This window comes from Aphelocoma coerulescens, chromosome 4A (assembly GCF_041296385.1).
Source record: "Aphelocoma coerulescens isolate FSJ_1873_10779 chromosome 4A, UR_Acoe_1.0, whole genome shotgun sequence".
NCBI classification, from domain to species: Eukaryota; Metazoa; Chordata; class Aves; order Passeriformes; family Corvidae; genus Aphelocoma; species Aphelocoma coerulescens.
The window spans coordinates 17,915,294-17,938,486 of NC_091018.1; the positions used below are offsets into that span (position 1 = coordinate 17,915,294).

Here is a 23,193-nt window from a genome sequence, read left to right on the forward strand (position 1 = left end):
TCTCAAGGCATCCTTCCTCAGCTCCAAGGTAACTCCATCTCTCCTGAGCTCAGTGGTCAATGCTGCACGAGGACAGCTTGGCTGCAGTCACTGGGCCACCAGCACAGAGGAGCACATATGAAGGCCCTGATGGCAAAAAGAACAGAGCAGAGACAATCTCAGACCCAAAGGGCAGCTGGACTGTAGACAGAGACACACACATGCTGAGGATCTGGCCCAGTCCCCCACATTGATACCCTTGGATAAGGGGTATCAATGCACCCTCTACCCATGTCCAGGCTTGGCCTGACCAGCTGAAGCACAAATACCCTTCAGGGTCTGTACCAGTGGATGCTCAGGCTCATCCTCCCTCCAGAAAGAGGCTGCCATGTTGTGGCACATTTGTCTGGTGACGCAGGGTTAGATCCGAGGAAAAGCTCTGTGCACCAGAGCCCACTCTGGATTATTCTCAAAGAGGAAGCACAGCAGCCTTCACCCACCAGCCCCAGGCAATTCCAGGATGTTCTCCAGCCAGGCAGGAAGCAAGGAAGGGACTGTGCTGAGCAAGAGCACTAGTGGGCAGGCAGGCACACGTGTCTGAGCCTGCCAAGTTCTGGCATCCATTACTGGAAGCATGTCTTGACATTTATCTTGTGAGGAACGGAGACCAGACGCTGTTTCCTCACAGCATGACGCGGATCTGAAATGCATCACATCCTCCCCCAGCCACAGACATTTCTGTGCAGGGAAAGGGCTTGACCAACATGAAGGCCTCTGCCTTTCAGCCAGGAGATGCCCTGCCTAGTCATCACCCTGCAAAGAGCCCTGCTGCAGCACGGACTGCCTGGCTGAATCCTCCTGGACCCCAGGGATCTTTTGTCTTTCATGGCTCAGCTGCCAGGGTTGCCTGGGCTGGGTGATCTGGTGATCACACAGCTTTCTGGTGTCTCCAGGAAGCCAAAACACATCCTGGCTGTCTCTTTCTATTACAGCCCAAGCAGAGATTAATTTGCAAGCCAAAGTGTGTGATGTTTCAGTGCTGAGCCCCAGCTAGATAAGCCACTGGCCAGGGAGGTTTCTGAATCTCCCTTCTCTCATGGATGGAGAGCTCTTGGTGTGTTCCCCCACCAGAGTCAGAGGTGGGGAGTGTTTGCAGATATTGCAGCTGTGCAGGTGGGCACCATTCTCAGAAAAAGCTGCCAGCACATAACAGAAACAGGCAACAGCAGGCTGAAGAGAGCATCTGAGCAGGGACCATGGCCAATGGGGAGCAAAGCAGACGTAGGCAATCACAGCTTAAATCCCTGCTCAGCCATGGAGCTTGGATCAAGCTGCTCACCACCTCCTCCACCTCAGTTTTCCCATATGTAACCAAGAGGGAATGAACAGACTTAGACATCCTTTTTCTGTCTGTCAGGTGTCTCTTGTCATACTTCTCCCTCCTACTACATGTTCCATGATTAACTTCAGGGCTTGTCTCTGCTCTCTGCATCTCTTGCCTCCTACTCCATGTTGCTACCAGCCTGTTTCTAGCCTGTGAGTGTGAGAGAAGCCTGGCACCAAGGGGCCCTGCCCCCGGGGGTGTGCTCAGGGCAGCACATCTCAAAGCCATGCCCCACCAACCCCAGTGTGTGTCCATAATCCCCCTCTCCTCCTCACAGGTTGCTTCAGCTGCTGGGTAAGGATGCTACAAAGTGCTCTGCAGACCCTTCTTGGTCAGCCGGGCAGGGCTGGGGGAGATGAGGCTCCAAGCAGCATTCTCCAGCCTGGTGGGCACATCTGCTGGGGCTGAACACAGTCAGGCACCCTGTGACTTTTCTAGTCCATTATTTTCTCCTCCTAATCAGGCTGTGCAGGGAACCCTGCTGACAAAGTCTTGGCCACAGGTTCCACCAGGCACAGCTGCAAAACATGGCTATCTTAGCTGTCTTTCTTCTGCTCCTGGTATTGACTCCCCTGATCTCCTAACACTGCAAGCCTGTTACGTGCTTGGTACACAGAACTCGATTGGCATCAGGAGCTAAATTTGATGAAGCCTTAGACCACAAGTTGTGAACTTCCACCCAAATAGGCTGAACTTTTACCAAGTTAAGTAAAAGAGGGCCCCAGAGCTGGTTTGAGCTGGAAGATAAGGAAGAAAGGAAGGCTGCTACCATCATTAGGTCAGCTGACACAGCTGTCTTAGAGATAGGAGAAGAAACAGCCCGCCTAGAGACAGTGAGAGAACCCAATAAAGAACGGGAATACCCCAGATCCTAACATTACTAGTGGTCAGAACTGTCATGTGAGGGGTGGGGAACTTGGATTGTTCCTCTTTGGAGGCATTCAGCTCAAGCTGTTCTACACATCATATAAATAAACAACCTATTTACTCAGTGGATTGGCAACTTGTCTTCTTCAAGCAGTCCCAAGCCCTGCTGATGGTGGCATAAATCCTGGCAGGTGGGGTAATTCCTTCAACAAAGCCCAAGGCCCCAGATGGGCAGTGTGAGGTTGAGGGTAGGGCAAGAAGTGGAGCTATGTCTGGATGATGCAGGACTCCAGGCAGGTGATCCCACATAAATGTGCAACAGCTGTCACAGGAATGGGACTGATGGGAAGAGCACTCCCAGTCCAGGCTGTGCTTCTGGGACTCTTTGTTCCTGGTAGCGTTAGAGTAGTTTGCTGGAGCCAGTTGCGTCAGTGCCTGCAGCTCCCACACCTCCTTTTCCCTGCATCTCACAGCATTCTGGGCTCTTATAGCCTAGTCAAGAACAGTTTTGTTCCCAAAACGCAGGAGAAACTTGCTGTCAGAATGAGATGGATTTTCCTTCTTTCTTACTCCCTTCCCCTCCCAACTCCCCGCTCTGTTTCCTGTTTCCTTTCTCTAGGAGTTTGCACCCTTCTTCTCCTTGTATTTCTTAGGGTACCTTTAGACCGACTCAGCTTGGGGAACTCACCTAGCAGCAGTGAGTCTGGTACAAGGAAACCTCCAAACCTCCGGGATCCCAGGGATGGTATGCAAAACCCTTTCAATGGTTTTCTTAAAGAATAATCCAGCAGAATTAACTTTACATCCCCAAATAAAGCTCAGGCTTCACCTGGACCCTCTCATCAGTAAGATATACAGCAAGGGCAGAAAAGGTTTGACAGAAGCCCTTTGCACCATGCACAGCTCACAAATGCAGGGATGTGCCATGCCACCCACGGAAGCTGAAGGAGGTGGAAGACCCAGAACAGCTCAAGCAGAAGGCTGTCCTTGCTGCAGTGCAGAGAAATCCCTGGGTCTCCTTGCCTTGGAGGAACTCTGGAGCTCTGCATCCTGATGGAGCCCAGGAATGACTATTGGTTTGTGAGAGCCAGCTAGGCACCGGTGCACTTTGGAGAGGCGCTCCCCATGTCCTTGCTGGGCCTCTGCCCAGAGTGTCCAAATGAGGGAAATGAAGATGAAGGGCCTTGAGAGGAGCAGTTGAGGTCACTTGGCCTGTCCAGCCTGGAGAACAGACTGAGGACAGACCTCGTTGCACACTACAACTTGCTCATGAGGGGAAGAGGAGGGGCAGACACTGATCCTTTCTCTGTGGTGACCCATGATAGGACCCGAGGCAATGGCTGAAGTTGTGTCAGGGGAGGTTTAGGTTGGATATTAGAGACAGGTTTTTCACCCAGAGCATGGTCAGGCATTGGAACGGGCTCCCCAGGACAGTGGTCACAGCACCAGCCTGACAGAGCTCACGGAGCAGATGGACAGTGCTCTCGGGCACATGGTGTGACTCTTGGGGATGTTCTGTTCAAGGCCCGGAGCTGGCCTTAATGAACCTTGCGGGTCCATTCCAACTCAGCATATTCTGTCATCTGAGTGCTCGACCAGAGGCAGGCACGGGCGCGGGGCTGGCACGGCACTGACGCGATGGGAGCACTGCCCCGGGGGAAAAGCAGCGAGGCGAGGCTGAGCGGCGGCGCGGAGGCCCTGCCCGACCCTCCCAGCGCCGGCACCGCCGCCGCGGCCCCGCCGGCTCCTCTGCCCCGCTGCAGCCGGGCAGCCCCGCTGAGCCCCCGGCCCGTCCCTGGCCCGCCCCCGGCCCGCCCCCGCCGCCCGGCTCCGCCCGCCCGCCGCCGGCCCCCTCCGCACACGGGCGGAGCGTGTGGGGAGCCGGCGGCGGTGCCGGAGCCGGGCCGGGCCGCTCAGCGCTGCCGGGGCCAGCGGGACCGGCCGCAGCTGCCGCCGCGATGACCCTCAAGTCGGGGCGCAGCGCCGGCGGCGGCAGCATGAGGACGGCGCTCTCCGACCTCTATCTGGAGCACCTCCTGCAGAACCGGCCCAAGCCCGAGGTGAGCGGCCCAGTGCGCGCCCGGACCCCGCGCCTCCGCCTGCCCCCCGCCCCCGGACCCATCCCGCTCCCGGCCCCGGCCCCGCCGAGCCCCGGCAGGGAGCCCCGGCGTGCCTCGCTGCCTGCGGGCCCTTAGCCCAGCACCCTGCGCCCGGCTCAGGCCCGGCACGGGTCCCCCGGGGGTCCCGCTGCATCCCGTCCCTCCCGCACATGCAGGGGCGAGCAGGGTCCCAGAGGCAGAGACCCCGCCGTGGGCAGCCAGGTGCGCGCCCTGTGCGTGGCGTTGCTGGTCCCCAGCACCCCGGGAGCAGGGATGCTCGCTGGGGACGTGGGGTGCCTCCGGGGAGTGGTCAGCCAGCATAGCCGGCAGAGCAGAAGGGGCTGGATGCAGGGGAGGAGGGCTCCAGCATCCTGCCACGGAAGAGGTTGTGCTTGTTTTGCTGCAAAGTTGTAGCTGGTCTGAACTGGAACTGCCTGTCACATGAGCTGATTCAGCTGCTGAGCAACCTCCAGGTCCACAGCATGGGCTGGAGGAGGGTGGGGGTCTCTTCCCCAGGGAAGGAGGATGCAAGCAGCCCTTCTCATGCCTACCCCAGGACAGGGAATGAGCCGATGGCCACATGCACCCACCTCCAACAGAAGGAGAGCAGCCTGTACCAGCCCTCTTGGTTCTGCTGCGTGGGCTCCTTCCTCATTTAGTGTTGCTTGGGGTAGCTTGGGTGCAACCAGGAGAAGGTCAAGAGTTGCCAGTGTTAAACAGCTGGTGCTTTTCTCCCGGCAGAGATTTTCAGCTTTGAACAGGCATCCTTGGTGAAGCCATGGCATAACGTGCCTGGGCTAAGGTTTCCTTGCAGCTGTGGGGAGCCTCTGAGAGAGAGCAGGGAGGAAATTTCCCTGAAGTGCTGTCCTTGGCCCATCCTGTTGGACACTTAACCATACAGAAGAGATTTGTAAGATCTGTCTCTCACCAGTGGCTCATCTACTTTTTATGGTTCAACCCTGGCAGGGTGCTTTGAAAAAAACAGTCGGAAAAAAAATTAAAGCAGAGTGTCTGGACCAGGCAGCTGCTGAGAGGAGCTCTCCCATCCCTCTGCCTGCAAGATCCAGGCAGAGGGCCTGCCTGGCTGCAACCAGAGCAAGGATAAATTGCCGACAGCAGCAGAGCATGGAAAATGTAGGAGCTGCCCTACAGCTTCCTGGTATTACGGTGTATTTATTTCAGTAGGGATAAAGGGAGAGATGGTGAACTGAGATCTGTGATCTGAGATCTACTGAGATCCTTTTAAAAGGAGCTCTGTAGGGCTGGCATCCAACAGTGTCCTGAGCTTGCCAGTTGCCCACATGTCCATCTCTGTGTCATGGACACGCAGAGATGGTGCTGGCCCACAGTGGCTGTGGCCCCTCCGTGGGACACCAGGACATTGCCCAGCAGCAGCTCTTGGGCGGGGTGCTGGGTCTGCCTGGCTGCTCCTGCTCTGGAGTCAAACAGGGTGGCTTGGAGGTTTCTCTTCTGCATTTTCTCTGGCAGAGCCACGTGCTGGGAGCTGCTGTCCTATGTTCCTCACGTGGTGGCAGGGCATGCAAATCATGGCAAGTGGAAGCCATGTTATTGCTAGAAAACAATCCCAGGCCTCTTCCCTTGAGCCTCACCACGTGCCTGCATATCTTTGCCATATCTCCTGACTGACAAGTACAGATTTACCAAAAAGGTGTGGGCTTTATTCCCAGCTGTGCTCCTGGTTGGCAGGATGTCCTCGGGCTTGTCCCTTTATCATCTGTGACTCAGTTTCCCAGGCTGTAAAATGGGCAGCGAATGTGACCTTTGGGAGTTTGATGGAGAGAAGGAGGGTACTTCTGGGGAGAGCTGATCTTGAGGGTGCAGAAGGAACAGAGGGAACTCTGCACTTGCCTCTGGGCAGCATTTCTGAGCATCCAGCTGGCAGCAGCTCCAAAGCAGACTGAGGCCACAATCCCCCAGGGACCAAATCCTGAACTGACCACAGGTAAAACTCGGTTGAAAGCCGACTTAAACTTCTGGCTTTGACTGATGAAGTGGGGAGGGCTGGTTCAAACTTTTAAATCTCAAATGTATTTGGCTGTGTTGCTGTGTGTAGCAGCTACAGGGAAAAAGCTGTTTTGCAGGGCTTGTTCCGGCAGCTGGGATGGAGTGGCAGGGCAGCTCCTCCTTCTGTCAGTGTTGTGTTTTCACTGGCTGTCCCTCAGAGGTGACCAGCTTCACAAACACATCTGGAAGGCTGCATCAGCCTTTTCTGGTGGGAAGGTGGTGCCTCAGCAAAACTGACTGTGCTCCCTTGAAAAACTGGCTCATCTCCATTGCGGCACTCTGTGATCTGGAGTCAGCGTGAGGGCACACAGAGCTGGCAGCACCTTCTGGCTGCCACAACCATTTTGCATCCCTCCTATTTCTCTTTTCCCCTTCCCACAGAGACCTGTTGGTGTTGCTCGGCCTTCTCCTAGTGTCAGCAGTGTAAATCCTTTTTGGTTTAAATGTTTGCTGGTTTGATTCTTTTTTTTTTTTTTAACTTCAGTCATATTGCTGGAAGGGGTTTTAGGTGAGATTGTTCCTGTGGTTGTGCAGGCAGACTCGGGAAGTCAGTAGCCCCTGGCAGAATGAATTACTTTTAAATGTCCACATGGCTGTTGCTCTCCAGGCTGCTGGAGCAGCCCTAAAGCAGCTCCCAAGCTCAATTTTTTGCTACTTGGCTTTTTTTACACATTGCTATGTTTTTTAAGCTGTACAAGACTGAGATGGACAGATCCTGGATGAGGAGGGAGGCAAGGCTGGAGCACTGGAGGGTGGGAGGAGATATTGCTGGGTCAGGACATCTCTGCACCAAGCAATGCCCCAAGGTCCCTGCATGCACCCATGGTGATTATAATGTGAGGGGTGATGATTCATGGAGGGAGTTGGGATTTTGGTCCTCACAGTGTGAGAAGAGTGTGTCTTCCTGCCAGCCAAGAAGGCAATCCTAGAGAAACCTGGCTCCAGGGTTCCTTCTTGCATCCAAGCTGCTGTACTTTGGGGACCTGCTTGGCAAAACCAGCAGCACTTTTCTCCATGTACTCGCCAGCCCTGTTTTTCCAAGGCTACCTGATACTGAAGTCTCTTGGTTAGAGCAGCAAGGAGAGCCCAGGAACCAAATCTCTGAACGTGCCCTTTGCACTGTAGTGCTGCTTTCCTCAAGTGCTGCTTCAGCCTCCTGCAAACAAGCTGCCCAGTTAATGTTTGATTTGCCCATGGCATGCAGCCTGGTGGGGCCAGTGCAGCAGCAGCAGCAACCCCCACAGACAGTGCTGACCCCACTGGGGGACAGGATGCCAAGTCCTGGGATCCTCGCTGCATTCCTTGTTGGTAAACGCTGCTGAGGAACTGGTACACTTCCCTCTGCCCCAGGATATGGGGCAGAAATCTGGGTTCTTGAGGAATATGCAGGCAGGGGGCTGTGGGGCACCTCTGACCCATGGAGCTGGTGGCTCTTGTGTGCATTGCCACTGGAGCAGGATTTGTGCAGGGCGATTTGTATCCTCATCAGGCAGCTGCAAGGCACACAGGACTGCTGGGTGCTGGGCTGTCCTGCACCCCTATTGCACAGCTCAGCCCCCCAGCCTCCTTGCCCCACCTCTGCCCCAGCACAGACCCTGGCAGCGACAGAGCCCAGGGCTGTGCAGAGCTGGCAGTGGCTGGTGGCCACAAGCTGGCTCTCAGCAGCACTCCCAGATGTTTCCTGTGGAGCAGTGCACAAGGAGCAGAGTCTGGCCAGTCACCAGCATGACTCAAAAGACTCTTAAGGTCACAGACTACGCTGGGCCAAGCCAGCCAAGAGCGTGGCAGCTGCCAGGAGAGTGCAAGGCGATCGGGCCAGCCAGCTCATGTGCGTGGGGCATGACAGCCACACACATCTCCTGTTTCTGGGTGCCAACATCAGGGCTGAATCTGCCACCCCGAGGGTCCTGGTTGTCCTCATGAACCAGGCATTTTCCCATCCAGACCTGCTGGCTGCCCAGTGCCATCAGCAAAACAGCCCACACCATCCCAGCATGGCTCTGGGCAGAGAGAGTTGTTGTCAGACCCTTCTGCATTCAGAGTTGCCATCAAGTGACTGGTGGCCATCCCCAGGCACAGCAGCCAGTCTCTGGTGACAGAGCTTGTTCTCCAGGAGTCACCAGGGTGACACTGGTGCTGTGTCAGCATCCAGAGCTGGGTGTTTTCTCCAGCTCTCAGCAAAGAGCAAAGGTCGGGGTCAGGAGGCTCAGCTGATGGGGATGGTGAGGATGGGAACTTCCAGTCCCTGGAGCAGACTGTGCTGTGTCCTGGGTCATCGGGCTGTGCTGATTGTAGAGGTTTGAAGCCAGGAATTGCATGGTTTAACATTTTCCCAAGGCATGACCAAGATAAGTATGATCTGTGCTGACTCCAACCACCCCATGGGCACTTTGGCCTCGGGTCAGGCTGGAGAAGGTCCTTGTCCTCCTGTTCCTCCTTGCACCTGCTGGTTTGGCAGAGGGGGACAGCTCTAGGCACGCACACTGCTGGATCTGTTCCTATGTACTGCAAAGGGTGTGGTACCATCGTGCCCTGCTAGGGCTGGCAAGCCAGGCTGAGGGAAATGGATGTGAGTTGTTCTTCCTTCCATCTTGCCAGTCCATGGCCTGGGTGCTGTTCTGGGCTGGGATTCAGCCTTCTTCTCCGTGTTTAAGCCATTGGGAGCTGGAGCCCACGTGGTTGCCTTTTGAGGAGGAGGTTGGTTGGCACTTTTGGAAGTAGTTGGCTTAAAAATAAATCCCTGCATCATGGGCACACAGCTCCCTGAGCCCTTCCCTCCCTGGCCCAGTCCCACCAGTGCCCTTTCTGGGGGCTGTGACAGTGACCGTGCCTGGTCTGTCCCTCTCTGCCTGGACCTTTCCTGCTATCCTTGTTAGTCCTGACTCTGCTGCCCCTTTCTTTGGCTCCCTCCCTGCTTTCTGCCATTGCACAGAGCTGGATCACTGTCTCAGCCAGCAGCACTCCAGCACATCCCTACCAAAGCTCATTTTATTGTGGTTTAGTGCCGTGGCTGCAGCCCAGTAGCAGATACTCTTCAAGAGCCTTCCCCTGGCCTCACCAGATCTGCCTCCCCACCTGGCAGTGTGGGGCTGCAGCTTCTCCTCTGCTCCAGGCCAGGGGCTTGGGGTGGGTGAGAGCAAGCTGGGGCAGGGGGGTCAGGCTGATATTTCCCAGCTCCTGACATGGAGTCAGGCTGTGGTGGGGAGAGATGTTGGCTCTGCCTGTCTGGGGATGGCCACAACACTGATGCAGGACTGAAGCCAGTGAGGACCTTGCTGGGTGTCCCTGCAGATTTGCTCGCTGTGGCTCTCAGCTCAGGCACTGCTGGGAGGGCGGGTGCAGGCTGCAAACTGGGCAGCAAAGCCGGGAGTCTGGTGTGGAGTGGGTCAGCCAGCAGAGTTTGTTTTGCATCATGAGCTGGCATGGGAATTTGTGCCAACAGGGCGGGCAAGGGCTGCAGATCGAAGCTGGTCTGAGTTTTGCTGGGCCAGCACTGATTTGGGAGAGGCTTGAGGAAAGTCCACTGCACTTGGGGCTGAACAGGCACATTTGTGAGCTGTGTGGAGACATTGCCCAGCATGTTTGAGAGATTTAACAGGACTGTATCAGGCTTTCTTGGGCTGGGAGAGAGAAGCTCACCAGGCAGGATGGGTTTGGAGGTCTTTGTATAGGACCCCGTGCACTCTCCATCTGCCCTGGTGCCAGCACGTGCTGGAAACCAAGAACAGAGGTTTCCTCAGGGCTGAAAGTCCCTGCTTGGCATCCCAGTGCAAACCAGCATGAAAGCACCTGTAGCTGGGAGCTGGGAAGGAGAATGGGATGTTTCTGGCTGGCTTGGGAGCACACTGCCTTCAGTGCCTGGATGTTGTGTACATGGCTCTGCACTGTACTGTTGCCCACTGATGTAGGTCAGGAAAGGTTGAACTTGCAAACTGAGCAAGAGCAAAGCCTGGCTCCAGTTCTCAGGGGTGAGTCCCAAACTGTTCCATTCACTTGGTGAGGATGTCTTGGGCTTTATGCTCTGCAGCAAACTGTCTGTGAGCCAAGTGCTGCTGTGACACACAGGAGCATTTGTGACTCTTTGCTTCAGAAGATCAGCTGTGGACTCTTTTGGCTTCTGCTACCTGTAGCTTTTCCAAAGTTTTCTTACCTCCTGTGCTTCCCAGGCTGGAAAACTGCAGATTAAACCTACATCCACATCTCCAAGGCTCAAGCTCTTCTGCTCCTTTCCTTTTCTTGCCCTTAGCGTCTTCTCCTCCCCTGTGCTCCACCTGCGCCACAGGCACCTTAACATGTTTGAGTAGCTCAGCCCCACAGCAGGGATCCAACATTCCCAGGTGGAGCCCCTAAACCATGGTCTCTGTTTTGCCCCGACAGGCCATGACTCAGTCCCCAAACGCCATGACTGAGGACATTTATACCAACGGCTCAGCGACCCTGGGCAGCCCCTTGCACAGCAGCAGCCGCGAGGTGCGCAAGATCCGCCTTGTGCAGTTCGAGAAGGTCACCGAGGAGCCCATGGTGAGAACTGGCAAGGCCCCAAAGCTGGATGGCACCCGGGGGGTGGAGGGGCAGGTTGAGCTGTGCCAGCAGGCTGGCCTTGAGGGAAACAGATCACTGGAGATCTCGGCCATGGGAAAAAGTTGCTGGACTCTGCCTTCTGCACGGGCACCCGAAGCGAGCCCCACAGAGGATGGTGTTAGTGGTGCCAAGAGGAGCTGCAGCAGCCTGAGTTAGCCTAGCAGGGTCTTCCCCCCCAGCCACTGCACAGCCCACTGTGGACATGGGCCTGGAGTGGACTTTGCTGAGGGCAGGAGAGCTCTCCCCTCTAGCGAGCAGTCATGGATTTTCCTGTCTTCCAGGGAATCACGCTGAAGCAAAATGACAAGCAGAGCTGCATGGTGGCCAGGATCTTCCATGGGGGCATGATTCACAGACAAGGTAACAAGGCTTGTAGAAGCAGTGCATGTCTGCAGGTGGTTTCTTCCCATGCAGCAATAAGGCAGGTCCTCAGCAGTGCTGGCTTTCCCCTGGGACATGGACATCTGTGCCTGTTCCTCCTCTAGGGATGTGTCAGGAGCTTGGAACTCATTGGTCTCTCTGCATGGTTGTCATGTTAATACACTGGAGGCTTTAGGGATAAATAAAGGGTTGGGGGAAGGGCTCTCCCAAAAAGGAACTGGAGATCATCTGTCTCTGTCGCATGGTGGGGTCACTGTAAGAAGAGATGGATCATACCCCGGGGACTGTGGGGGAAGCTCTTCCCATTCCTAAAGTGCACAGGTGGGACAGGCATCCTGTAGATTGGCTCTGCAGACCAAAATAAGGTGCCAAAAGAAATAAATAGGTGCTATTTTCTGGGTTTGGGTCTTGCCAGGGAGGCGTGGATACGAGATGTTCTCTGCTTAGAAGAGTGCTTTTCCAGCCTTGGATCCAAGTGGGAAGTCTGTGCTTACAACTGCCAAAATAAGACAGGAGCCTTTCCAATAACACTACTGGAGCCTGATTTTTAGCAGTGTATCTGAGGCTGTAATCTGCCTGGGTATATAAACTGAAACCACACAAAGCCAGGAATGCTTGTGTTAAGGGCCCTGTAAGGAGCTTGTCATTAGCTTTGGGAGAGGCACTTGGGGTTGGGTTTGAAACACTGATGCAGGTGCTTTGACCAGTCCAAAGCACTTTCCACACAGTGGAAAGCAGCCTGATTTTCAGACTGGCTAAGTGTGTGTATTGGGTGGAGGGAGAAGAATTCATTCCCCTTGTGCTTTACTCCCATGTGCTTCGATGGCACACGTGGTTCCAGAAGCACTGCCAGGCAAACACTGCAGTGTCCTGGCCACAGCTTGCCCAGGAGGCTGATGGAGCTGTGTAAGTTGGGTTTGTCCCTTTTCTGCATTTTCTTATTTCTCACGTTGCTGGCAGGCTCCCTTCACGTGGGTGATGAAATCATAGAAATCAATGGGCAGAGTGCGAGCAACCACTCAGTTGACCAGCTGCAGAAGATGCTGGTAGGTATCTGTGTGTGTCAGGACCCCGTTGGCCTGCATGCTGTGAGCATTCACCCCCTCCCACACACCAGGGCCAGAGCACAGCTGCCTGCATATGGCAGTGTGATGTGGCAGACAGCACCCTGTATGCAGCCCCGGTGGGGTCTGTGCTTGCTGCTTGTTTGTGGCCTCCTGGAGCAGCAGTGAAGGCTGTTGACTGGGTCCCTGACATGTGCTGATCCTCTCTGGGGCTTGGAAACCACCTCTGTTTGCCAAGGTTGGTGTGCAGCTCCAGCACCGCTCTTGCACACCTGAGCCACACATGCATGTCATGTTTGTGCCATTTGCCTGCTGCTGAGGTCATGGTGATCCTGTCTGGCCCTTGCCAGAGACAGCTTTTCACAGGGCCTCCAACCTGCTCTGGGTTCACACACTGATGATCCTGATCCATGCCCAACATACAGCACCTCGTTGGAGGGAGGTGCTGCTGCTGCTGAGGGTCCTAAGCAGGAGGCTTGGCCTTGCCAAAGTGCCACAGGATGTCCCTGCTTCAGACAGCAGGACCAAGGAGGAGCTTGTCTTTGTTTTTGCTTCCTGAGAAGGGTGGTGGGCCCAGGTGGTCCCTCCAGGCCTCCACATGTGGTTGTCCCCATGGGACCATGTGGATCTTGTGATGCAAGTGAGGCAACAGTGCACTGGCCTTTGGCAGGCAAGAGAGTGCTGTGCTCTAATGCCACCGGGAGGGCCAGAGCAAGAGGCCAGCATGGAGAGGACCTGGAAGAATCAGCTTCTCCTCCCAGGCTCCTCACTGGAGCAGCCAGGGTGGAGATGATGCAGATCTCCATGTTCATTCTGGTGGTGCTTAGCAGTGCCCACAGCCAGACCCCTGTGAGGGTACTGGTGTCCTCCATGGGAATGTGACAATTATGGCAAAGCCAAGCAGAGCTGTTTCTGACCAGGCTGTGGTTTCCCCCAGCACGGTGGGGAGCACGCAGGAGCCCTGCCTTTGCAGGTGCTGGCACTCAGCACCTCCCTGCACAGGTTGCTGCTGTTGAGCTGCCTCCAGACACCACCTCCTCCAACTCTTCTTTCTCCCCTTTGTTCACTAGAAAGAAACCAAGGGGATGGTCTCATTAAAAGTCATTCCCAACCAGCAAAGCCGCCTCCCTGCTCTTCAGGTAAGTGCAGCCTCTGGACCCGCGGGCAGTGCTGGGATGTGGCTGTGGGGGGCAGGGTGGGACCAGAGCAAACCATGCAGGACCAGTGCTGGGGAGAGAGCTGTGCTCAGCCAGGGGTGTCAGGGCAGGGGGGGGTGACTGCCTTGGCACCTTGTCTGAGCTGCTGGAGGGACCTGTGCTTACATCACTGCAAACAACCATATGTTGGGCCTGTGTGGATGTGTTTACCCAAAGCGTGTGTGGGAACACGGGGCTGGGATGCCTGAGCCACCAGTGGTGTTCGGGGATGGGACAGCAGTGGCAGGTGCCCACCAGGGAGCAGGTGAGGGTCTCCTTCAGAGCCACGTTCCTGTAACAGGGCCAGCCCCCGGCTCTGTGGTCCCTGCTCTCACTGATGCTGGGTGCACCAGCCCCAGTGAGGATGATGTCGGTCCAGGTGCTGCTGTGCACAGCGTGGGAGGAAGGAAGCAGTGGGGGGAAGGAAGGCAGCTCCTTGCACCTGCTGTCACTGCCAGGGTGGGGAGGCCATGCTGTGTCTCCAGGGGGTGACACCGGCGTGGCTTTGCCTTTGAAGTCCTGCTGTGGCCGAAATAGAGTAGTGGGGAGGGCTGTGTCCTCTGCCAAGGCTTCAGGGCGTGGTAACTGGTTTGCTGTCTTGTCTTGGTGCAGGAGCAAACCCCAGTGCAGACCCCCTGTCATGGCCAGGCAGGGGAGGGAGAGGAGTTCAGAGGCAGAGGGTGGGGGCTGGATGGGGCTGGCATGGGCTGAGGGAGCACATGTCATTCTTTACTCAGAGAAGCTGAAGTTCTGGACATGGTGGCAAGTGTTGGTGGCTCTGCTTCTTGCTCAGTCCATGCTGTCCCCAGTCCTGCTCGACCAGCTTTGCATGTGTGTTTATTAAACACTGGCCCATGTCTGTCCTTCCCTGCTGTCTTATCTGCCCTCCCTGTGCTGACCCAGCCAGCTCAGTCAGTCAGCTCAGTGCCAGGGGAAAAGCTACCCCAGAGGAAAAGAATGCAGTTTCTGGTTCACCTGAGGCTGGCCACGGGCTCAAAGAAAGACACAGGGACAGACTGTCCCAGCAACATTTGTACTCCCTCCTGCTGTGCCCAGGGCAGTGGTGCTGTCTGCTCCCCAGAGCCACAGCTGCTCGTGTCTCTGTTGGTTGCAGTACCACCACCAAGAGTAGACTGTGTTTCCACTCCTGGATCCCCATGATCACCTTTATTTTAGGGACTGGCGTAAAATCCTGGCATCGTGATTTTCCCATGCCCTGGCTCACCCCAGAGAGGCCAAGTGTCTCTTGGAGCAGGTCTGCTTGGGAGGGTCTTAATGAGAGGGGGCACAGAGTGTTCAAGGCTCTTGAGGTCCCCTCCAGCATATTCCCTGCAGCCTTTTGACTTTAAAAGACCAGGACTTCTCATGCTGGAGCCTGCTCAGCAGCTGAGTATCTGGCCCTAGAGAGGGGCTGGCAGCAGGCAGGCAAAGAGGCCTGTGCAGCTGTGGGTGAGGTGTGGAGCTGTCTGATGCCAATTCCTAACTGGTGTAGGGTGGGTATTTCCAAAATGGCCTGGCTTGGACCATCAGTGCTGCAGGAGCAGAGAGCTCTGGGCGGTGCCTGATGTGTATCACTCGTGTGTTTGTGTGGGTGATCAGCTTCCTGGTGCCAGAGAGTGCTTTCAAAGCAAGCAGCAGTCCTCATCCTGAAAGGAGATTTCGCTCTTATTGTTTTTCCTAATTTCATTTTTTCTTGAGTGCTCTCATGTCCCAGCTTGATCCATATGCTCTTTTCTGGCAGTGAAAGGGAACCATGCTTGTGTCCTGATGGCTCTGTGCCTCCAGCAGCACAGCTGAGGGAGGACGAACTGTGGGAAATTGTTTTAATGTGGAACAAGGACAGCATGGTCTGCTCTGCCCAGGGAGGATGAGTTTCCAGGCCCTGCCTGTCACATCTGAGGGAAGGACAGGCATCACCCCATGTGAAACCCTTTGCCCCCTTGCTACTTGCTGTGTTTCTAGGGTAACAAACTTGCTAGGGTCCTGCTCAGGGTTCCCTAAACTCTGCCTTTCACTCCTAATCCTCCATTCTCTGCCTGGCTTTGCTTCCACTCCAGTCCTGACAGGGTCCTGGTGGGAGTGGGTGCTGTAGACTCCTTCTCAAAGAGCTGAGCAAGCAGAAGGGACAGGGAAAGCCGACTTCCTTGGTCTTCAGGGTTTCTCCAGCCTCAGGAGGATGCACAATGGCCTGGGAAGCAGCAGCAGCAGCTCATTTCCAGTTGCAGTTGTGATGAATTGTAACTTTGTGAGAGTAGCTAATGCCGAAGGGACCAGGACAGACCAAGGCAGGGATGGATACAGCACTGCATCCTTGGCTCCCTGAAGGCCTCATGCCATGCAGGGAGTGCCCAGTTCTGGGGAAAGGCAGCACAGGGCAGCTGAGATTGAGCCATGGCCTTCCCTGGGGTCCCTGTTGCGACATCACCCCCGTGCTCACCCCACTGCAGGCGCCAGTTGTGCACCGTGTCAGTGGGACTCCTCTGTGGCTAGCTGAACTCACCAGCACTGTGCAGCACCCAGGGCACTGCAGGGAGGCCCCATGGCAGGGTTTGAACAGCAGCTGTGGGTGTGTGGGTCTGCCTAGCAGCAGCAGCCCTGCCACCAGCTCCCAGTAGGGCCAAGATGCCATCTTCCCTCCCTCATCCACTTACCAGCACATCTCACTATAATTCCATGCCCAAGACTTTTCCTCCTAAGCTTTGTGCATCTCCTTTCTCTCCACACAGCCCTGTGGGGCCTGGGAAGGAACAGGGGCTGTGTGCCTGGAGCCATCTCTGCAGTCACTGCTGGGGAATGCAGTGTAGGGGCCAAACTTGGCCACCCTGCATGGCCTTGCTGACTCTGGTCTGCTCTCTCTTTTGCAGATGTTCATGAGGGCACAGTTTGACTACGACCCCAAGAAAGACAACCTGATCCCCTGCAAGGAAGCAGGACTGAAGTTTCAGATTGGTGATGTGATTCAGATCATAAACAAGGATGACAGCAACTGGTGGCAGGGCCGGGTGGAGGGTTCCTGCACTGAGTCAGCAGGACTCATCCCTTCTCCAGAGCTACAGGAGTGGTAGGTCCTTGGATGTGGCCAGAAGGGCTGGATCTGGGAGTGGAGGCGGGAGCAGTGACCATGTGCTATCAGGAGTTTGAGTTGGGTAACCCCAGCGTCACTGCTGGGACAAGGAGGCAAATGTCCCCTTCATGTGCTGCAGGGTGAGCCTTTTCTGTCCCAGTAGCCAGCCTGTTGCTCTTGCATGTCTGAGGGACAATTCTGCTGCTGTCCCAGGGCTTGGGGTGACAGCTGGGCCATGGTGGTGTCCTCCTCTCTTGGTAGGCGTGTGGCAAGCGTCACCCAGCCCACCCAGAGTGAATCCCCAAGCTGCAGCCCCTTTGGGAAGAAGAAGAAGTGCAAAGATAAATACCTGGCCAAGCACAGCTCAAGTAAGTGTGAGCAGGGCAGTGGTCTCCATCTCCAGCCCTGGTCATCTCTCCTGCCTCTGGGCAGGGCTGGGTCTGTCCTCCATGGGAGTCAACCAGAGGGCCCAGCTGTGTCAGCAGTGGAACCTCAGGATACTCCATAGCTGTCACTTCTTTTGAGTCCCTTCTCCAGTCTTTATACCCCTCATGTGGCCACAGCTGTGTCCCCATGTGCACGAGGCTGGCTCAGCACTAAGCTCCTGTGCTCTCCCCTTGGTGACAATTCCTTGCACTCCCAGCCCTGTGAGGTCAGGCTCCCCAGCCTCAAACCCCCCAGGCTGCTGAACACAGGGCAGGCAGTGGCAGTGCTGCTGCTCAGCAATTAAGGAGCAGCCTGAACTGCTCCCACAGCTGCCAAGTCCTGTCCCTGGTGGGGCAGGGAACTGCCCCTCAGTCACCCATGCAAACACCCCATGCTAAACTGAGCAAAGAGCTGGGTGCCTGGGGACTGCTGGCTCCTGGCCCAGCCTGCAGCTCCAAACAGCAACAAACAAGGCTGTAAATCACCCAGATATATAAAGCTCCCCCAGCAGCAAGCTCCCTGCAGCATCCTGCTCCTTCTCCACCTCAGCTCCCAGGTCCTACTGTCCTGAGCAGAATTAATGAGCAAAAGCCACCCTGGCTTTGTTGGCAACTCCCCAGCACCCACTCTGCCCCTCACATTCTGCTTGATGTTGCTGCTGCTCTTTTTCCCAAGCAGCCAAACGTGGATGAGCTCCTAGCCCAGTCCTGACCACTCCTGCCCTTTTGCCCAAGGACCTGGCTTTGGTCTGACACACACACACACATGCTTGTGCTGGTGTGGCCAAGCCAGTTCTGACCCCTCTGTCTTGTTTCTCCTCCACCCCAGTTTTTGACCAGCTGGATGTCGTTTCCTATGAGGAGGTGGTGAGGCTGCCTGCCTTCAAGAGGAAGACTCTGGTGCTCATTGGTAGGTCCTGTGCCAGGCATCCTCTGCACAGAGGGGCTGTGTGGTGGGAACCAGGACTGCACGGGGGCTGGGGCACTGCGGCCCTTCAAGACCTAGTAAGGTCTGGGGAGCATTTCTTCAGCCTGCAGCAGTCATCCCACAGGCTGACCCCCTCCATGCAACATTGTGCATGGCCTGGCATCTGTGCTGCAGTGCTGGGGCAGTTAAAGCACGTGTTTGCAGCTCCTGAGTATCTTCATGGAAAATCTCTATTCAAAGCAGCTCTGGTGGGTGCAGTTGCACCAAAGCAAGCACTCCCATGCTATGGGGACTGAGCACTTGGTGGTGGACTCCACGGGCATGGGCAGCCCACCAAGTCCAGGCAGGCTGGCTGCTCTGCAGGCAGCAGTCCTGTCTCCAGCTGGGGCTGGAGGTGAGCATTCCCAGGACGTGAAGAGCCTCTTCCAGGGCTGGATAACACCACAGACCAGCCCAGAAAACGCATCTTCGGCAGGGCCCTGGCCAAGCTCTGCATCTTTTGTCAGACCCAGAGCTGTGGAGGGGCCCCAGCATCTCCCAAGAGGCTGCTCTGAGCTCAGCTCTAGTGTCCATCTCTCTCTCTCTCTCCAGGGGCCAGTGGCGTGGGCCGTAGCCACATCAAGAATGCTCTGCTCAGCAACAACCCAGAGAAGTTCATGTACCCACCCCCATGTGAGTACCCAGCCAGGTGGAGGGCACAGCATGGGATGCATTTCCTCTCACCTCTTTGATCCAGCACCTTCTGACAGCAGGTGGGAGGTGAGGAGATGTTCCTCCAGCACCACCAAGCCCCTGAAGTCAGAGGTCCCCACATGCAAGGCCTCCCTGCCTGCTGTCCCACATGGACCCACCTTTACCCACAGAGGCTGCAGGGCTGCTGCCACCCACACACAGACACCTCATTCTTCTCATCCAGTGCCTGTCCCCAGCTGGCTGAGGTCCTTACTTGTCCAAAGCAGGAAGCAGTTAACAGGGGATTAGTACAGCTTAGGCTTGATGCTGGCTCCACGCTATTCCCCTCTCCTTCTGGGGGCCAGCACTCACCCTCTCCCTCCCTCCCCAGACACTACACGCCCCCAGAAGAAGAATGAGGTGGATGGGAAGGACTATTACTTTGTCTCCACTGAGGAGATGACCCGGGACATCTCAGCCAATGAGTTCTTGGAGTTTGGAAGCTACCAGGGAAACATGTTTGGCACCAAGTTTGAAACAGTGCACAAGATCCACCAGCAGGACAAAGTCGCCATTTTGGACATCGAGCCCCAGGTGGGGAGCAGCAGGGGGAGGGGTGGGTGGACAGGGGCTGCCACAGATTGAACTACCTGGGTGCTGGCTGTACCTGTCCCTGCCTTCTCTTCCCAAAGGAAAAAGCCAGCAAGCCCTGGGGTGGCATTTCCATTGGCAAGACGTGGGTACAGTGAGGGCGTTCCCTGTCACAGCACACACCTGGCTGTGACAGCAAGGCCACGGCCAGGCTGCTGTGGGAGTGGGTTGCAGGGACCCTTTTCCAGGAGCCCACCCAGTGAGCTCATGTCCCCAGTGAGGGGTGTCTCCTTTAGCCCCCACTGCATCACAGGCACCGTGCCAGCCTGGCTGGGGGCAGCATGGGGGGACAGCAGCCAGCCAGCTGTGCCTGGTCCCTGCCTAACTGCACCCCTCTCTCCACAGACCCTCAAGATCGTCCGCACGGCCGAGCTCTCCCCGTTCATTGTGTTCATTGCCCCAACAGACAAGGCAGAGGAGGTGAGTGGCAGGGTGTCCCCTTCTGTCCCCCTCTGGCTGGGCTTCTTTGCCCATGGCAGAGCCTGCTGCAGCAACCCAGGGCTCTCCCCTTCAGCATATTCCTGTCTGCTTTGCTTTTGGTGGTCCGGAACTCAGCCCAGACCTGAGAAACAGGCATTGCCAATTCCTGCAGCTGTAGACTCAGCAACCCTCATCCCAGCATCATAATCGCAGTGGGGAGCACAGCCCAGCACCCGGAGCAGGACCATTTATCCTGCCATCAGCTATGCAAATAGACACTCAAACAACTGCTCCTTTCATTCTTTGCCTCATTAGGATGCTGATCCCTTTAACGTGAGGATGAAAGCAGCACTGATAGCGCAGTTAACTCACTCGGTGCCAAGCACCAGGCTGGCAGCCACAGGCTACTGCTTCCCAGGAAGCCCCCCTGGATGCAGGGATGCTGCCTACCCCATCCTGCCTCCCAGTCTGGCAGGGAGATGGGAAGACAGAGGCCAACAAGAAGACCCAGAGCTGTGCTCCTCCTGCGTTCAGTGGCAACAAGGGCACTTCTCCCGACCTATTAAGTTTGTGTTTGTATGGCTTAAGCTACAGATTGCAGAGAGGATATTTATGCAACCTTCAGAGCAAGTGTTGTGCAGGTATTTAGAAGCACGTTAAGTTCCTAATGCAGCAAGCTGGGGAGGGGGGAAAGGGGACAGGTCTCAGAGCAGAAAGGGCCACTCTCTGTCACTCACAGCTGCCTCCATCCAGAGAGGAATCACATCCTGCTGCAGTGGGCAGGGCCAGCCCTGCTGCCAGGCACTAAATATAACCCTGCAGCTCGGCTCACTCTGAGGAGAGGGATGCGGCAGAGTTAATGTGACCCCGCAGAGCTCACGTGAGCAAAAACCGCTCCTTGCCCTCCCCTCTCCACCCCCAACAGCTGCTGGCTTCATCCACAATATAGGAAAAATTATTTTATGCGAATAGATGAATATTTTCTGTAACTCTTTCAAGATGAAGGTAGCTAAGCACTATTTTTTTTTTTTTTTTTGCCCCTAGGGTAATAATTATATTTAAAGTTTGTCAGTGTTGAACTGAACACCCTAAAGCCAGAAGCCTGCTGTGCCCTGAGGGAGGGTGTGGTATTGCAAATATTGCTGTGCCATCTGTAGTATGTTTTTAGTGCTGACCACTAAAGGTGTCACTACTGTGATATATACCCAGGTGGTCTAACAAAAGAGAAGGGAAGGACATAAAGACTGGTCTGATTTGGGTCTATTAATGTATTTTTAGGACTATTTAACCTATTGATAATAGATATAATTATATAATAGATATGATAATTAATATAATCTAATAATACCCATTTAGGTCTATTAATATCTGCACAGAGCAGAGCTCAGCAAGCACTGCACCCCAAGCTATCCCTCCTCCCCAGGCACAGAAACTGCCTGTCATTCAGGCTCCATTAGGGAAATATGTGGAAATGGTCTGGACCTCACTGCCAGGGGCAGAGCTGCCCAGGGGATGCACCCCTGGGATGCCCCTACAAGGTGGGCAGCCCAGCCACACTGGCAGGAGGGGAGAGGCAGCTTTGCTTTTACTATCAAAGTACAGCACTAAAAACCCAGCCAAAACCAGTGGAGAGGCTGGTAAAGCTGTGCCAGCTGGTGCTGTTCTGGTCAAAAGCCAGTGGGAAGGGAGGATGCTGCAGGGATCCCACCTCCAACCCAGCCTGGAGCTGGTGACAGTGCCCAGCAGAGCACTGAGCAGCCTGCTGCTTGTGAACCTTCTCCCTGGGACCTGCCACAGAGCCTTTTAAAGTTAAATACGAGACCCAGCAGGTCTGGCCTCAGTCTAGCAGGTAACCTGATGCTCCCAGCACCACGTGGAGTCCAGCAAAAACCCCAGACACAAGCCCAGAGATCACACAACACTTCCTGGCCCATCAGACAAGCTCTAAGGATTCTCTGTGCTCTGATACTTCACAACCACTCGAGTTGTTTTGGTGCTGGGAGGGTGTTTCCAGGTTGGGGCGGGCTGTGAAGTTCCTCTCCTGAGCACTGTCCTGTTCCTTGCAGTCGGAGGCTCTGCAGCAGCTCCGCAAGGACTCGGAGAGCATCCGGAGCCGCTACGCACACTACTTCGACCTGTCCCTGGTCAACAACAGCGTGGAAGAGAGCCTCCAGCTGCTGCAGGAAGCCTTCGAGCAGGCCTGCAGCTCTCCACAGTGGGTGCCCGTCTCCTGGGTCTACTGAGAGGGCACCCAAGCCCAGCCGCTTCCCATCAACCATCCTGCAGCCACTGGGAAACACCTCCTCAGCTTCCCCTGCCCCACAGAGCCCAGCACAACTCCCTCCTCTGCTGCTCCACCAACACGGTCTGGTTCACACACACACAGGGTGCCTGCAGCTCATCTCCTGGCAACAGAGGCTGCCTGGGTGCTGGCCACCTCCCGTGGCACTGCAGGGCAGGGCAGGGCAGTGGCTACAGCAGAGCCCAGGTTAGCTCAGAGCACAGCTCCCTGCCCTCCCCGGGCAAGGGAAAGCACAGTCCTGCTGTAGCACCCAGCTGATCTGCCCTGCAGCAGTCCCAAGGGAAGTGGCAGCACAGGGGCTTTCCAGGCAGATGTCTCCTGACATGGCAGGAGTGCACCCAACTCAAAACCCTTCCCGGTGTCCATGAGGCTTCGCCAAGTCCACATCTTAGGAGGCTTCTCCCAGAGCACACCAGAACCCCTGCATCCAAGGGTTTCCTCTCACGAATGGGGAAGATGCTGAATGTGGCACGGAGCACCTGCAGGCAGGCCTCACCCGGTGTTCCCAGGTTGGAGTTTTCTCATTGACCCTGTGCAGCCATAGGTGTAAAAACTCACTGTTCTTGGAATTCTCACCGTGCAGCTTGGATTGTTACTGCCTGGCCAGAGAAACGGGGCAGCAGCTGAGCCAGTCCCACAGACCAAACCCCAGAGGGACTCTTCAAGGGGTAAATTACCTCCAGCCACAACTATCTGTTGCATGCAGTAGAAAAGTGTCTACAGTGATCATCCAGGCATGTTTTCCAGTCTAGGGTGTCTCACACACTGTATGCAATGATGCAAGCCATGCTCACCATGGGGTTTGTACTGACTCACAAGCCCCACACCACCGTGTCTGGGAAGTATCACCGTGTCTCCTGGGCAAACCACGTCCACCATGTAGGTGAAAAATGTCATTTGTGTGTTCAGTCAGCTATAGGGGCAAGGGGAAGGTGGTTAAAAAGTCTTGTGCAATTTTTTTTAAGGATGCCAAAAATAAAAATCTATGTGCAATAGGGACCTTCGTTCTGATCCACTGCAGGGAAACAATGAGCAGCAATAAATGTGTGCTGAAACATTGCTGTGGCTGGTGTTTTACCTCTCGGGCTGGGCACTGACAAAGCAACGCCTAAGGCCCTTCTAGTGATGGTCCTCAGCAACATGACCATTTCTCTG

At 55.6% G+C, this 23,193-nt stretch overlaps 1 protein-coding gene across 1 annotated transcript; it reads left to right on the forward strand.

Annotated features, from left to right (window-relative positions):
• Positions 1 to 4,082: 4,082 nt before the first annotated feature.
• On the forward strand, positions 4,083 to 23,097 carry MPP1 (MAGUK p55 scaffold protein 1). Its single transcript, XM_069015578.1, has 12 exons — positions 4,083 to 4,290; positions 10,732 to 10,875; positions 11,217 to 11,295; positions 12,277 to 12,362; positions 13,451 to 13,519; positions 16,441 to 16,637; positions 16,902 to 17,008; positions 17,895 to 17,975; positions 18,585 to 18,665; positions 19,057 to 19,259; positions 19,662 to 19,736; positions 21,803 to 23,097. Exons 1-12 carry the CDS (start codon positions 4,189 to 4,191, stop codon positions 21,977 to 21,979), a joined length of 1,401 nt encoding a protein of 466 aa, XP_068871679.1. The 5' UTR covers positions 4,083 to 4,188; the 3' UTR covers positions 21,980 to 23,097.
• The last annotated feature ends 96 nt before the right edge of the window (positions 23,098 to 23,193 follow it).